Source organism: Fundulus heteroclitus, chromosome 23 (genome assembly GCF_011125445.2).
Source record: "Fundulus heteroclitus isolate FHET01 chromosome 23, MU-UCD_Fhet_4.1, whole genome shotgun sequence".
NCBI lineage: Eukaryota > Metazoa > Chordata > Actinopteri > Cyprinodontiformes > Fundulidae > Fundulus > Fundulus heteroclitus.
Genome location: NC_046383.1, coordinates 28,611,426 through 28,627,812, shown reverse-complemented (window position 1 = coordinate 28,627,812; position 16,387 = coordinate 28,611,426). Strand labels below are relative to the sequence as shown.

Here is a 16,387-nt window from a genome sequence, read left to right as displayed (position 1 = left end):
TCCTACCACTATGGAAGTGAGGTCCTCGCTCTCAAAGCGGCTGATGGCGTGGTCCAAGGACTTGTACATTGCGGCCGAGATCCTCTGGGTGATCAGGCGGTTCAGGTCGATCGATCGACCCAAAAGCTGAAAGACGTGCAGTTAAACAGATAAATCAAGCGCAGAAACAAACAGCGAGAAAGCGCTGGCGTTCCGACATCTTCAGTTTGCGTTTACCTGTACGTGTCTCTGCTTGAGGAGCGTCTCGTAGCGGTTCGACGGCGGATACGGGATGATGACGCCGTAGTTTTTGCACTCCGCTCTGAAGCGCTTGTCTAGGAGGACACTGTGGGGAACACCAGACTGGATTTAGGGGAAGTTCACAAAGACCGCGTCGACATCTGCCGGCAACCTTAAGCGGCGCTAAGAAGAATCTAGGATTGTCTACCTTCCGGCCATCGCTTTGTAGTAGGCGAATATCTGATCTGCCAACTTGTACACAAACTGATCGAAGCAGAGGTTTACCTACGAGGAAGGAAAACTCCATGACGGATGTGTTTCTGTAGAGGATTTACTAGTTTCTTTACCTTTAGACTGTCCCCTGTTAGGACCTACCTCGGCTTCGATTTCGTCATACAGGAACTGCTTCTTGAACTTAGTGAGAGCGTAATAGCCGCTGTCATTGTACAAGTCTAGAGGATACAGAACGTATCTGGGAGAGGGAGGGTGGAAGTTACTAGGAGCTTATTGTCAAAGAACGAGTCGAGACCGAGTGTGTGACAGTGAGCTCGTCTTACTCCATCATGGAAGGCTCCTTGGTCTCGAGGATGTGGTCGGTGAGGATCCAGGGCATGGACATCTCAATGGGGAACTGGATTCTGCGGCCCATGGTGAGCTCCAGGAAGAACTCCCTGAACCACAGCTGCGACAGGTCACAGCACTGCTGCAGGGCCTCTGCTCAGCAGAAGGACGAGACAACAGTAAGCGGATGAGTTCATCAAAACGTAGGCAGAAAAAAAAAACTTTGTCTCGTCTGCAAGAATAAGAGACGAAAGAGATTTTGCCTGAAACGAAGTTCCGTCAAAGTCCGTTTTTGGTTTTTAACTCACCGCTGAAGTTAAGCAAGTGAGTGAAGAAGAAGGAGTGCTTGTGGAAGTCCTCTATGGCCACCACGATGGGTCCGTCAAGACTGCTGCGAAGCGTTTTCTTAGAGCCGCTCTTATCTGCTATCAATGACTCCAGCATGGTGCGTACCATGTACAGCTGCAGAAAAACAACCCACAAAACACACAAAAATCAGCCGGTGCAGCTTCTGAGCAAACCTCTGGGATGTCGGTCACCGTTGCCTACTCTGTGTGCCCCGTTTCAAGGGAATTCTCGAACCGGGCCAAGAAAAACCCCAGCAAGTAATATTACCGAACACCTACTCTGCTTTTGCTGCGTACCGCCAGAAAGATATTTCACACAGAGGTTTCTTCTTTACCTGCGTACTGGAGGGTCCCACTGCTCGCCGCGGCACCTTGATGTCAAATCCACCCTTGGGGTCTTTTTCTCCTCTCAGACAGGGGTCATTCGGAGGCTCTCTTCCCCCCTCCCAGTCACAGACGGTCTTTCGGATGGCCTGCAGCACACTAGGTCAACAGAGAAAGGAAAAGCAACGATCCAGGTAGACCGAATGGTAAAATGGTTCTCCGCTGTATTTGTTGTTCGGTCTGACTTGAAAATGGGGAGAGTCGTTTGGTTCGGACGTTACCTGATGAGCACGTTCTTCTTCTTGCGCACAGCCTGGCGCAGCGGCTCTCTGAGGGTCACCTGAGCAAAGTCCTGCAGAGCTGCGTAGATTGTGTTCCTGATGGCCTGGTTGAACACGGACTCCATGCGACCCATCAGAACCTACGCGTCGCAAGACACACAATCACCGTCATCCTTACCGACATCCTGCGTCTCATCCTGATTTCGGCTTTTAAGTCGTCATTTCAGGATGGATCACGTTCTTAGCACAGTGTCATGTACAGCGAGAAAGTGCTCCCACTTCATGAACCTTTTCCACGTTATGTCACAACAACCACGGACTCTGTTGTATTTTAGTGCGATTTCATGGGATAGGTCAACAAAAAGCAGTGCATGATTGAGAAGTGGAACGAAAAAGATTTATTGTTGTCGTTCAAATCTGAAAAGTGTGGCCTGCATTTGTATTTAGTCTTCCTGATCCAATACCACCGTTCGCTGCCATTACGGCAGTAAGTCTTTTGGGGCTGAAGTCTGAAGACTCACACTTTTAATTACGTTTAAGCCACTTCAACCCCTGAATACGCTTAAATGAAAACCATCGCGTTAGAGCTCTGGCTGTTTTAGTTTTTTTAAGGGCGGATGTCCTCCTGGAAGGAGATCTTCCACCTCAATCCTAAGTCTTTTGCTGCCTCTAACAAGCTCTTTCAGATTTGCACTTTAATTAGCTCCATCCATCCAGCTTTCAGTTATCCAGTGAAAAAAATCCCAACAATGTGCTGCCATCACCATCATTCTTTTCAATGTGGTGACAGCGAGCTCAAGCTGATGTAAAGTATTAGCTTTTAATTGAACTCTTGTTTTGCGTTTAGGCTAAAAAGTTGGTGTAATTAGACCAAAGACGTCAGGTTTGCTGAGCCCCCTTCATGAAGTGATGAAGTGGAAAATGATAAATGGAACTTCTTGCATCCTTCCACTCATCCATAAAGATCAGAGTTAAGCTAATAGCTGGTGTTTCACCAGATGAGCTCTGGTGAAACAGAGCTCATAACACTGGAGGTAACACTGGAGGCTCATGTGGCCTCCAGTGTTACCATGGCCACATGTTTAATGCTCTGCAAAATGTTCAAAGTGCGGCATCTCGTTTTATAATCTAACTTCACTTCAAACTTCCTCACATTTTTTGTGTTTCCTTTGTCTTGATCGTGCAACAAACCTCTGAGGCTCTCGCAGAACATCCGTATTTATCCTGAGATTAAATTACACGCAGATGGGCTTTGCTGACTAAGTAGGCGACCTCTAAAGGGAACTAGTTGCACTCTTTAAGGGAATGATGTAAAAGGGGACTAAAGGCGCATGCATGTCTTTAGGGTGGTGGCACCATCTTGTTGTGATGGATGCTCTGAAACGTGTGCAGCTGTGGTAGCAGCGAAAGGTGGATTTACTAAGTATTTGATCAAAGGGGCTGAATAAAAATACATGACACTCTTTTTTTTTTTTTCGTATTTCTATTTGTATAAATCATAAAACCAATGTATCATTTCCTTCCCCTTTACAGTTTTGCACTTCTTTGAGATGGTCTATCACGTAATCTGGTAGTGAAACACACTGGTTTGTGGTCTCGACGTGACAAAATGTGAAAGCGTTCCAGATGCAAGAATATTTTTTGCAAAGCGCTCCCAAAACCTCCCAAAGCTGTACCTGCAGCCCTTTGATCATGGCGATGACCTCAACCAGGGCGAACTTCTCCTCGCTGGTGTAGTTGTACCGCGTGGCTCGCTCGTACTCCTCGGCGGTGCCCGGACAGTCCTTATTGCAGAACTTGTCTGTGGGATGCACTAGTTTCCAGGAGTACTGCGGGAGGAGAGAGAGAGCAGTGTTAAAAACAGATCAAAGCCGGAAGGATCGATGGTAAAAAAAAAAAAAAAAAAGCGAGCCTAACTTCTCTAAACCCACACATATTGACATTTGGGGAGAAGGCGATTCTCCCTGCCCACGGCGGAAAAAAAAAAAAAAAAAAACGCAATCGATTGCCTCCCGGGCCTTTCACTCACAACTTCCATGACGTGCGTGCTCCACTTGGACAGCAGCTGCAGACCCCTCAGGGCCAGGTCGAACAGCTCCCTGTACTCCTCGTCCGACTTCTGGCTGTCCAGGCCGGAGCCCGTCACCACCTCGCTGTTGCTGTAGCGCGCCAGCTCCGAGATGAAGCGGATGTGGTCGTCCCTGATCTGCACCATCTGCTCGCACAGGTTGTACTGCGGCGAGATGCTGCTCTGGGTGCACGTCCACCTGGATGGAGGGAGGGGGGGAAAAAAATAAAAATAAAGGGAGGTGTGGGAGGGCGGCGAGAGCAGATTCCTGACAGGAAGTCGCAATTTGAACCTGTTTTTTGTCGGTTTTACCTGGACTTGTTTTCCTCGTAGTGGGCGCTCGTCTCTATGTAGCGCGACAGCTCGATCTGCATGTCTCCGAACAGAGGCACCACCTGCAGCTGAAAGACAGAGCGAACGGACACCTCACCCTCCGCCACGCAGACAACCAGACACGCTTCAGCCTCCGAGGCGAGCCGGAAAAAAAAAGCAAAAGCGCCCTTACTTTGAAGAACTTGTCGATCTTGCTCAGGTTGATCCTCTTTTTGGCGTCTAGTTTGTAGATATTACTCACATTCCCATCCATCAGGTACAGACCAAAACCCATGACCTGTCAGGCGTTAGGAAGAAATAGGGTTTGAAATGGAAATAAATAAATAATTAAAAAAAAAAAAGAAACGCTCTGAAATCTTGAGATCAGATTTCCATCATCGTGTTTGTTCCAGGTTGGTAGAAGACAAAAAAAGCCAGGTGTGCTTTCACCTTTAGCAGCATGTGTTTCTCACTGGGCGTCAAATACATCTTGTTTTCGTAATAGTCCACGCAGATGTTGACGATGTCCGCCAAAAGCTCCTCGTAGCCTGGAATCACCTCCAACTGCTGGTGCAGGCACTACAGAAGAAAAACAACACACAGCAGACGAGGCTTCAGATGCTAAGCAGGAAAAACACGGGGTAATTCCCACAACTGTATATATATTTTTTTTATTTTATTTTTTAGCTACGTGGCACACAAAACAAAGATTTGTTTTCCATTTCCTGTTGTCGCTTTTTTTCGGTGGAGCCTCTGAAATGCACTAAACGGCCTCTGGAGATCCTTGCATCATTTTGCAAGTCCTGCTTTTTTCACAGATCTGTGCACAGGCGTCTAAAAATGTGTAACACTGCAAACGGCGAAGGGCGCAAAATATGAAAAATGTATGTGAACCTGCCGCTCGGCTAGGCATATGATTTACAGGTGCATCTATAAATTCTGTTCTACTAACAGTTTATATATTCCCTAAAATCAATAAAAAATAGATTTTAACCCTAAAACACTTGGCTGGGCCTCTTTGTGCATGAATTACTGCATCAATGCAACGTGGCATGGATGGGATTAGCCTGTTGTTCTGCTGAGATGTACTGGAAGCCCAGGTTGTTTTGATAGAGGCCTTCAGCTCATCTGCTTTCTCTGGCCTGGTGTCTCTCATTTTTTTTCTTCTCCACTGGGTTCAGGTCAGACCAGTTTGCTGGCCAATCATGCACAGAAGCAATACGGTCCCTGAACCAGCTTTTGGTACTTTAGTCAGCGTGGTGGGGTGCCAAGTCCGGCTGGAAAATGATATCAGCACCTCCATAAAGCTTGTCAGAAGAAGGAAGACGGGAGTGGTTTTAGATTTCCTGGTCCATAAACACAGTGGACCAACACCAGCAGATGACATGACCCCAAACCATCAGAGACTGGTGAAACTTCCCACTAGACTTCAAGCAACATGGATTCTGTATCTCTCTACTCTTCCTCCAGACTCTGGGACCTTGATTTCTAATTTAAATGCAATGTTCACTTTCATCTGAAAGAAACACCACAGTAAAAAAAAAAGTCCAGTCACTGGTTCAGGCGTGGCTTTACAAGAGGAATGCAACATTTGTGGCCATTTTTTCCTTCCACTCAATTTTCTATGAAAATGCCAAGATGTGGCAGTAAAAGACATACAATTTTATTTACCTTTATTTATCCATTTCTTACAAAACAGTTACAGTATATGTTTCCTGGCTGGATGTTATTGTTGTTTTTGAATTTTCAGATGCTGATCTATTTTCAACCAGTGAAAGATTTGCCTTACCCAGGGATGCAACTCAACTCCAAACCAGGATTACTCCACCTCTGTGCCACCATTTCACATTCTTTTAACTTATTTCATCACATTTCTTTCTCCCTTTGACTGCAAATGTTTTCTCTAAGCCCGCTGTTTTGACATCTATCAGGTCCTCAAAATTTATAAAACCAAATTCCAAACTTTTCCATTTTTTCCAGACCACAGAGGAACCAATATATGTTCACGTATAAGTGCCTGGAAGTCCAACGTAACACTTCTCATGGGTCTTAAGGCTCTTTTTAAGTCAAAGTCAAATTTCTGAATATGCATTTGCTAATTCCAACATATATTTCCAGTAAACTACAAATGACCTGCCCTTGTACTGCTTGTCTTTATTCTCATAAACCTCAACCTTGTTCATCCTCTCATCCACCTCAAAGTTGAGCAGATGCAGTTCTTAATGTAAAACTCTTATAGCACATTACCAGATTTTTTTTACAAAGGCCTCTAAGTTGTACGTACTCATTCAATGTTTAAAAGATATTAAATTAAGTTTTTTTTTCCCCCCTAATTCCCAAGTATTTTTCAACTGAAAAGAATTTCCATTCTGTACAACTGAGTGTGGCTAGCGGGAAAAGTAAAGCGAATGGAAATTAGATCAGTTTTTCAGGTTTCAACTTTGATTAAATTAAAATGATAAACTGTAGAAGTGAGAGCCTGAAGGTTTGCCAGGCCTTTTTTCTACTTTTTTCCTCGGCTTTTTGGGGCAGAGGATAACTTAGTTTGCAGAGCGCTGTTTCATTTTCTGGCCTGTTTCACCGCTGAGCACAAATGGCTTCTGTTATCCACTTTCTACAGCCAGCGGGTTTCTTCAATATTAAGTTAAAGCGTTAGCAGGTTAGATTCTTTATTATGAGAACAGATTGTAACATTATTATGGTTTTCTATTTGCAGCATGTTCTTGGCCTAAACGATCTGTGCTGCTGTGAAAGAAAAAAAACACAAAAAAAAAACATTTATTTTGCAGCAAAGCCACAGGTACACATGTTAAAACCGACTCCCAGGCGACGATGAGGAACGGCCTTCGCTAACCTGAGTGATCCTGTTGTGGTTGGCTAAAAACATGGAGAGGTTCTGGGACTCCTGGATGGACTGAGGGTCGGCCATCTTCCTCAAGAACTGAGCTGCCCTGAGGTCACAGCAGGAGAGAACAGGCTCACGTCACTTCACCGAAGAAAAGAAAACCTCAAACGCAGAGAAGGTGGTGAGGCTCCGAACCGTTTGTAGGCGGAGTGATCGTTCTTGACGCTGCACTTCATGTTCTTGAGCTCGTCCAGCACCGCGAACATGTTGATAAATTTGCCCAGCGTCAGCAGGTAGGCCTCCGACACGAAGTCCTTCCTCCTCTCGGCGTGGCACAGACGCTTCACCTCGCTGCAGAAGCGCTCTATGGCTTTCCGCTGTGAAAACAAAATATTAGCCTGATCACTAGGGAAAAAAAGAAAAGAAAAAAAAAAGAAACAGCAGGGTTTTTTTTTTTTTAGACAATCTAGATCAGACCAGGACATTTTATAGTCCGTAGGCCACATCCAGCCTTTGAGATGTCCTTGTGGTCAATAGAGTTTGAAATTAAACCTGCATGTCGTGTTAATTTCATACACAAATATGGAAATAATGCTTTTATTTTGAAAAAAAAATGCTTTTTTTAAGGTAACTTCTGTCAGTTCTCCATTAGAGTAGCTGTATCATGCTAAAAGGAGCCACTGATAGAGAATATAGAGTTTTTAACAATATACTGAGTTCTAAACAAGGACTCAACAATGTGTGCATGATCTTGCCAACGACCGCCAGAAAGCAATATTTGTTTGTTTCCAACTCTTCAGCAAGAACGCTTTATGTGCAAATAACTGCAGCAGATTTGAACGACTGACACGGACAAAAGTCCCAGAGAGTGTTGGAAGCAATATCGTCAGCATCCAGTTTCCTTTACTGTGCGATGTTTGTGGAGAACAGAATGAAGTTGTTAGTTTCTCTATTTCACAACTGGTTTTCAAAAAGGCAACTATTCAGGATAAGTTCATATATAGTTTTGGTATGCTGCATTTTATTGCCCAGTTGTAATGACTAATGCCACCAGAAGCAGATAAATCCTCATAAAGAAATACATTTGGAATAATAAAGAGTCCAGCGGCCAGCACCTGTATACACTCACATCCAGATCTAAACTGATCTGGATCAAGTTGACCAATTGCCATTTCTGAAAGCATCTGCTCCTGGGATCTCCTCTGCTTAATTTCTACTTTATGCATTTGGAGGAAAACCTTCCCTTTAAATCACCAACAGAGCTAATTCTCCTGATCTTTACCAGTTCGTTCAGACATCAGACTGATGACGCCCCCAGCTTACCTGGAAGTACATGAACTTCATGAGCTTGGTCACTTCAGGCTCCAACACCTCCACCGTTTTCTCGTAGATCTCCACTCTGTTGGGCTGCTCGTTGCATTTCACCTGACAGACACAAGGTGGCGCCATTATTCAGCTGGGCTAGGGAGTTCAGCTCAGTAACTAACTTGCAATCTAAAAGGAGAAGGGAACTATTTACTAATCTTCCTTTTTTTTGTTGTTGTTTTGATTATGTCTGTAGTTAAACTAAAATTACTTTCAAATTCAATAAAGTCTTTGAATGCATCACCAGAGGCCTGCTGAGGCCATCAAATGATGCTACGTTTGGCCGGCCGACCTCCACGTTGCATGTTCATCAACAGGATATTGTCTCTGTGCTCAATCCACACAACAACTCAGGCTTTATATACATTTTTATTTTCCAAGCAAATGTTATTCTGATGGTTTTACTGGTCTGACAAAAAAATAAAACTTTCTCCATATGCATGAATTGATAAAGAGGTTATTCTGCATTGTGCTTTGCTTTCTTACCTGGGGAATAGCTCTGGAGCAGCTTCTCCAGGTGTAAAGCATCACAGCGTATTCATGTCCTTCCTCCAGCATCTCGTTCTGCACAAACGGAAGATAAACACCAATTATTATCCAGCACAAAGCAACTGCTGACTCACTTCTGGCTAAACCCCGAGATGATGCCTTCAAGTCAGTGAACACGGCCTTGCTAAAGTTATTCATACACTTGTAGTATTATTTTTTATAAATAATAATCTGACATTGTCCCTCGGCTTCCCATTTATGAGATGCACTTTGTTGATTTATCACATAAATCCCAATTAAATACATGGACGCTTGCGGTTTTTCATTTTAAAACCACTTAATTGTTTACAAAGCCACCAAACAAACGCGCCGCATGTCAAACACGTCGGCTGAGTAACTTGTTCATATGTTATGAATATTTTAGCAGGTTTACGTCGCTTAAAAATAGGGTGAGGGTTCCCACCCTGACAGCCTTCAACCTCATTTCCACTTCCTGATCAAGTGAAGTTAAATAAAGCGCAGCATCACTCCTCGTTACTAGTCCAATCACATTCTCCGTTCATTCAACGCCTAGGGGGGAAACGGCCTCAGTGGTCTGTTGCGCTACTGATTCACCAACATGTGAGTGGAAAGTGTGTCTCTATGGAGGGTGCGTGTGTGTGTGTTTTTGTTTGTGTCCTGCCACAAGATGAGCCAAATGATGATCGATTCAAGTAAAACAAGGGTCCCTTTACGAGCATGAAGCCGTTTCCCACAGAGGGCTTTGTGTTCGCAAGAACAGGAACAGACACAAATCACTAAATAAACGATTTAAATCGTTGTTAAAATAAATCCGACAGCAGGTCAAGACATTTTTTTTTGTTTCTTTTTGTAGCAGAAAGCTCGGGCTCACCATGCTGGAGTGGACTGTGGCTTGCTCTATGTAACGGGCGATGCCGGTCACGAAGGCGTTCCTGTCTTCAAAGTTGGTGTCAAAGTTGGCCTGCAGAAACACGGGAGACAAAGGAGGCGGCGACTTAAACGGGGCCCGAAAAAGTGGGCGGATCGTGGTGCGAAAAGGACGAGGGTGGGTGTACCTGGTACATGATGGAGGAGGGCGGAGGCTCAATGCAGGGCTGCTGGTCCGGCAGGGGCAGCTCCTCCAGCAGGTCCACGTTGGACAGGGCATCCTCCAGCGTCACGTGGGTCGTCATGGTAACAAGGCGTCACTCAAACAACACCTAGGTCTGAGAGAGAAACAGAGGCATGAAGCAGGTACCGTATAGTTTGGACTATGAGTCACACTTTTATTTTTTCATAGTTTGGTCGATCCCGTGACTTATAGTCAGGCTCGGCTTATATATCAAATTTAAATGGTAAAACAAACCGACCAGCATGAACTGAGTAGTAAACATCGCCACCTGTAGCCGCAAGGGGGCTCACTAGGCATGTGAAAACTACATCCTGCTCCTTTACTACTTAAAAATTAAACGAAGCATCAACTTATTGACAACAAAGAATGAACAAACATTTGTAGGTTGCTTCAGTATAGATTCAGGCAGCGGAGCTGCGTGGTGCAGATTGAAGGGAGAGCTCAGACCACGACAGAACCCTGTGATTGGGCTGTCCGTCAAGCTATTAACAGCTAGCGCTAGCATAAAGGTCTGTTTTCCGGGCGGTGTACAACTTCGCTGATAAAGCCAAAACTGCTGCAGCTAATTGTTCGGGTTAGTTATATTTAGCCAGCTATAAAAGGGGCTTCCCTATTTGTTCAGAGCAGTTTTATGCTGCTCTGAAACATCCGCGCCGCACTGTTAGCTTAGCATGTAGCACCGTTACGCTCACAGTCTAATTTAGCCGCAAGTTTGACAACTTTCAGGGTAATGGGCCGTTATGCTGGCAAGAACCTTGCCGGTTGGAGTTGTTAATTTACCCCGTTCATCCTCCCAGGTATGTTCCAGCCGGTTGTAACTTAATAATTTGCTGTGTAATTTAATAAATTCGCTTACAGATTAAAAGTCCATTTTTCATCTTGGATTGTGTGAAATAGATGTCCAAATAAATGTGTATAGTCCGGTGCGACTTATATATGTTTTTTTTTTTTCCCCTCTTTGCGATGCATCTTTTGACTGATGCGACTTATAGTCCGAAAAATACGGTATATGAGCGGCGCGCAGAGATGCATCATCACTGGCAGATGTGCTTTAAAGCTAGAGAGGCGACCTCTCTCTAAAATGTACCAAATTAACTTTGGATAGAGCTCGTCGCCTACAGAACATCATGTTGTGGTCAGTTTTTCAAATTCCTTAAAGACTTTGTTGTAAACTGCTATTTAATCACGATAAAATCTACCCTCCCGAAACAAAACAAGCTTCCACACTCCCAGGGCTCTGGTGACATCACATAAGGCAGCCAATCGGAGTTCTTCTGAGCTTGTCCATTTGAGTCTTGTCTTGTTTTATTTATTTACTTTTGAGTTCTAGGTGAAAACGCTGCACGTATGTCAATCTGTAAAAGGCCTATACCAGAATCAGAATAAGAGATACTTTAATAATCGCAGAGGGAAATTGTTTTCGTTACACGCTCCAGATTTACCGTTGCCCATTCAAGGCAACAGCAAATTGCTTTCTGGATCAAAAGGAGAGAAGTTGCTTATGGAAGTTAAAGTAGTGCCGGATTTTCAAATCACATCGCTGTCACAAGCAGAATGAACCAACCCCTTTCATAAAACGACTGGCAAATATGCCCACCCACATGGACAGATTCAAACAGGAACATAAAGAGATTCACACAGGTTCTGAACATGAACACTGTCATTGTCATCAGCCTTGCAAAAAGCACAGCAATATCTATCACACCTTGAGGATCAGAGGGATCAAGATCCATCTCCAAAAGGTTAAGCTGAACCCCCTCGCAACCCAAATGCAACTCAAGCTCCAACTCGGGTGTTTCAGAAGCAGAGATGCACAGAGAAATCAGCCGCAAAGGGATTGGGGCAATTTCCAGCTTGATCCGCTCAGACCAAGCGGTCGGTACCTTACAAAATGGCATCTTTTTCTGATCAGGGACCACTCTTTGAGCAATTCCTGCCAGGTCTTATTGCCAACAACCCTCTGCAGTGTGGAAGTTGTTACTGAGGGAAGTAGAAGACTACAGCCATTTCAGTCTCAGCGAGGTGTTTCAAAGGAAGCGAGATTAAGCCCAGAGATGTTGGAAGCTATTTGTCTCCGAAGTCTGAACATGTCTGCCGTTGATTGCGGCTGTGAGAGAGAGAGAGAGAGATATGCAGACTTTCAGTAGATACCAAGAAGACTGAATGAAGTAAAGCAAAGTGATTCATTTCTATCAGATCAGCTGTTTACCTCTGTCTGTCAGGGAATATGCTGGATTTAGAAATGCTGTCAGTTTATGAAAATGTCAGAGTAATAGTAAGAATCTAGATACTCTCGACTCTAGAGAATACGCACAGAGCTGTTTTTGTAACTCTAGCTGTACTGATTAGTTTCGATATAAGACTTTAAAGCCCAATTGAATACAATATCTAAACTTTTTGTCTTTGTTTTCAAATTTGAGTAATGTCGTGTTTTACGACTGCTCTCTAACACAGCACGTGCCATGCTGCTAATATCAAAAGAAATGAATATTGACTCATGGCAGGAAACTCTTAAAGAGAAATCAGAATCTCGACCAATATTATTATCTGCAGGCCAACCATTCACAAACAGCGGAGGTCGGAAACAGGCTATACTGATAAATGTATCACTATTTAGAATCTATATCAAAATTTGAAGAAAGTCACTCCTCCGCCATAATGTTCACTAACAGCAGCTGATCAGCTCAATATATGTGCCACTTGTGATGTTACTGACCAAACACAAACAGATCAAAATTAGGATTTTTTTTTCTTTCAGTCTGCTTTTCAAAAGCTCTTTCTTATTTACTTAATTAGCCAAAATATGTTTGTTTTTTTGCCAGTACACATTTGTCAGTGGAGAAAACATAAACTAAACGATAGCATCTTTAACTTCGAGGCAAAGAAAATTCACTTAACTGATAGGGAAGGAGAAGAATGGGAGACTATTAATTAATTTGAATTTTTAAAAAAATGAAAGAGCAAGAATGCTCTGGGGTTCTGCAATAATATACAACATGGGTAAAATGAATAAGAGGTGATTGCTAGTACAGTGCATGGCAAAATGAAGGAAAAGCCTTTTGTGACACAGAGTAGCTGCTTAAAATATGACTTTTATGAACAGACAAAGTAAAAAGAAACATGCTGCTCTTAAAACTTCTCAAAAAAAAAAAAACAGTGGCGGTGTTTGATCGATGGGTGAAATGAAAACAATATCCCTGTTCTGAAGAGATATGCAGAGACGGCGCTTTTCAGTCACACGAGATTTCCCCCTGACATGTCTAGACAGCTTCATTTCCTCTTGCGAGAGGCTTACGCTCCACGCAGACGTGCTCTTCTATCAGTTCATCGTGCACCTGTGCTCCCTCCCCTCTGACTTCACGGCAACGCCACACAGACGTCCCGGGGGAGCTAAAAAAACTAAAAAAAAACTAAAAAAAAGGGGAAGAGGCCACTTGCCGTTCCCTTTTCGGCTCTTGGTCCGGCTGGCGTGCTTGAAGAAAGTCGTAAATATAAATAAATATGAATAATAAATACATAAACGCACCCAACGCTCATCTTTCAGACCCGCTGACCAATGTGTTTTTCTCCAGCACCCCTGAGCAAGCTGACGTCTCTGTCACCTAAAACAAAGTGGGTTTTCTTATATGAATAGGTTGTCACACAGCTTCAAATATCTTTTAAGCGTAGCAGAAACAAGTTATAAACCTGCAAACGTCACGTGTCGCCATGAGATGTGCTTTTTTTATCCCCTTCTTCTTTCTTTTTTACGTCTGACCGAGCACACAGCGCTGATAATCAGCTTAATATTGAAGGCCGGGGACGGCACAAAGTGAAGCAGTGGGTCAGGTGGTGAACCACAGAAAAGGGCAGGGGAAATGAACAAACTCTATAAAAAGTCACAGCTGCTTCATATCAGCTGACATGCAACTTCACAGGACCCGGGGACATTCAATCGTGTCTTTTTTTTTTTTTTTATTATTAGACGTTTTTGTTTTGCTTTTTGACAGGGCACATTACATCACGAACACACTGGCTCAGTTGTCGTTCACACCCACATGTGCAACATCTACGTGGTCGGCACAACGAAGCAAAAGGGAGGTGGGTGGAGTTTCCTGTCAAGTCAAACTGTCATAGCCAACAAAACGCAAAGGTTACCACGCTAAGGGACGCCGCGCGGTTCAGAGCCCTGAATCACACGTCTGAGTCATTCAAATAGCACCGAGACAGAAACTCAGCCGCACGCGGATTACATGTATGTAGGACCAACATGACAGGAATAATAATGCTGATTTCACTCAAAAATAAAGAAAATGCACACAGAAGCCTACGTGTAGAAATAATGCATAGAAATAATGCATTGTCATTTTAGAATGCATTGTAGAAATAATGCATTGTCATTTTGTGCATACAAAATGACAAATAAAGTTGTCTAAGTCTAATATGACTTCGTTGTGTACTTTAACAATGTGCATTTCATGGTGGGATTATCTCATAAGTAACAAACTAAAAAAAAAAAAAAAATGCGTTGACCAAATAACAAAAATGTTCCCTTTTATTTATTTTAGTTCCTGGTGCCACACAAAGATATAGTTTCCTGCTAACTTTGACATTTGCTGATTTTCTCGCTTTTAAACAGAGCCAGTACATAAACAAAGAGGAATCATGATCGCGCAGGTAATCAGTTAAACACAATAAAGATCAACCAGTTAAACACAATAAAGATCAACTAAGAACCCACAGACGGCCGACTTGTATTGTTAGAAGACTGGGTGTAGGCAAAATGTACCCGGAGCTCTAGCAGAACCCGAGGGACCTGCGGTGAGTGAGCGAACTCACCGCCACTGTTGTCGTCACCCCTTTCTGAGCAGGGCTACAACTCATTGACTGTATTCGAACCAGGGGGGAATCTGTTAGTATCTGAATTATTTAGAGGCCAGGCGCAATAAGCTTGTGGACTCAACTGTCACCTGGTGACTCGGTTAACCATAACTGGATGTTAGTTCTAAAGCAGTTTGCTCATTACATTTATAATAAACTATTACATTATTCTATGTAAACCTAGCACCAAAAGTAAGAAACCTTGTTTTTGATCACTTATTTATGTATGTACGTACGTACATACATACATACATACATACATACATACATTTTCTAACACGTCTATCCCTTGTGGGGTCATGAGGGGTGCTGGTGCCTATCTCCAGCTGTCAATGGGCGAGAGGCGGGGTACACCCTGGACAGGTTGCCAGTCTGTCATAGGGCAACGAAGAGACAAACAACCATTTTCACACGTACTCACACCTAAGGAGAATTAAGAGAGGCCAAACAGCCATGCTTTTGGACTGCGGGAGGAAGCCGGAGTACCCGGAGAGAACCCACGCATGCAAACTCCATGCAGAAAGACGCATGGCAAAGGTAGGACTTGAACCCAGGACCTTCTTGCTGCATGGCAACAGCGCCACCCACTACGCCACACACACAAACCACCAGATGGTCGAGGCAGATGGCCGTTCACACTAACCCTGGTTCTGCTTTAGGTTTCTTCCTGTTAAAGGGTAGATTTCCTCTCCACTATCACTACATGCATGCTTGGTATGAGGGGTGCCGTCATGAATTTTGGGCCCCGTGACAAAAAATACATAAATCACAATCATCCTCAAAGCTCTCATATATTTAAAATGTTCTGTATTTGGGACCCTTTCAATCAGGGGCCCTTGGAAATGTCATAACCAACCCCCCCCCATACGGCGCCCGTGCTAGGTATGAGCGATTGCTGCAAAGCCAACGACACAACGCAAGCGACTATCCACTGTGGCTGCACGCTCTTGCAGGGGGAGTGGATGCTGCAAGTCAATGACTTGATGCAGTTTGCTGGGTTTCCATAGAACAAAACCTTTTAATCAATCTGTCTATATGATTTGACAGAACCGACTTTGTAAAATGCCCCGCGTGTTGCGAATTAACGCTATAAAAAATGAAACCGAACTGAAACTGAATTGCTTGAGTTAAACAACCTGCAATCCTGCGCTGCATCACCCTCACATGGCCAACCCCACTCCCCTCCGGAAACACAAAAAGCAACATGATAAAAAAAACAAAAAAAAAAAACAAAACACGTTAATATCGGCCCAATTTTACAGTGGTACACATACGATGCCGATGACAGTCCAGATATATCGTGCATCCCTAGTTTTAACCAGAGGAAATTAAATATTTGTGTATTTAACTATATAAGTGTAGAAATCTACACACACACCAGATTCCATCATATTAAAATGTATTTTAAAAATGAGCAAACATTTTCGCTACCCTTGACAGCTATAAAGGGCATGCATAAAATAATAAATAATAATAACAACCCAGCTATGCTTTATTACGAGCTTAAAGCAAACTGAAAGTGACACCCGGTGTCTTTTAAGACTCTAAAAACGCTACGTTTGACCACCCAGATTAGAAAAAGCA

General features: G+C 43.6%; 1 protein-coding gene across 2 annotated transcripts in view; it reads right to left on the bottom strand.

Annotated features, from left to right (window-relative positions):
* The window catches only part of cyfip2 (cytoplasmic FMR1 interacting protein 2), a 28,763-nt gene that overhangs the window by 8,265 nt on the left and 4,111 nt on the right, over positions 1-16,387 (bottom strand). For both annotated transcript variants that reach the window (XM_012869901.3, XM_012869902.3), the window contains exons 2-20: positions 9,888-10,037; positions 9,704-9,793; positions 8,809-8,886; positions 8,281-8,382; positions 7,153-7,334; positions 6,967-7,063; positions 4,563-4,691; positions 4,306-4,410; positions 4,113-4,201; positions 3,762-3,999; positions 3,409-3,561; positions 1,733-1,872; positions 1,463-1,610; positions 1,089-1,242; positions 777-933; positions 595-691; positions 428-504; positions 217-325; positions 7-126 (exon numbers count right to left, since the gene is read on the bottom strand). In XM_012869901.3, coding sequence (XP_012725355.1) covers positions 7-126; positions 217-325; positions 428-504; positions 595-691; positions 777-933; positions 1,089-1,242; positions 1,463-1,610; positions 1,733-1,872; positions 3,409-3,561; positions 3,762-3,999; positions 4,113-4,201; positions 4,306-4,410; positions 4,563-4,691; positions 6,967-7,063; positions 7,153-7,334; positions 8,281-8,382; positions 8,809-8,886; positions 9,704-9,793; positions 9,888-10,004 — 2,382 coding nt within the window. In that variant the 5' untranslated portion in view covers positions 10,005-10,037. The remainder of the gene's footprint in view (positions 1-6; positions 127-216; positions 326-427; positions 505-594; positions 692-776; positions 934-1,088; positions 1,243-1,462; positions 1,611-1,732; positions 1,873-3,408; positions 3,562-3,761; positions 4,000-4,112; positions 4,202-4,305; positions 4,411-4,562; positions 4,692-6,966; positions 7,064-7,152; positions 7,335-8,280; positions 8,383-8,808; positions 8,887-9,703; positions 9,794-9,887; positions 10,038-16,387) is intronic.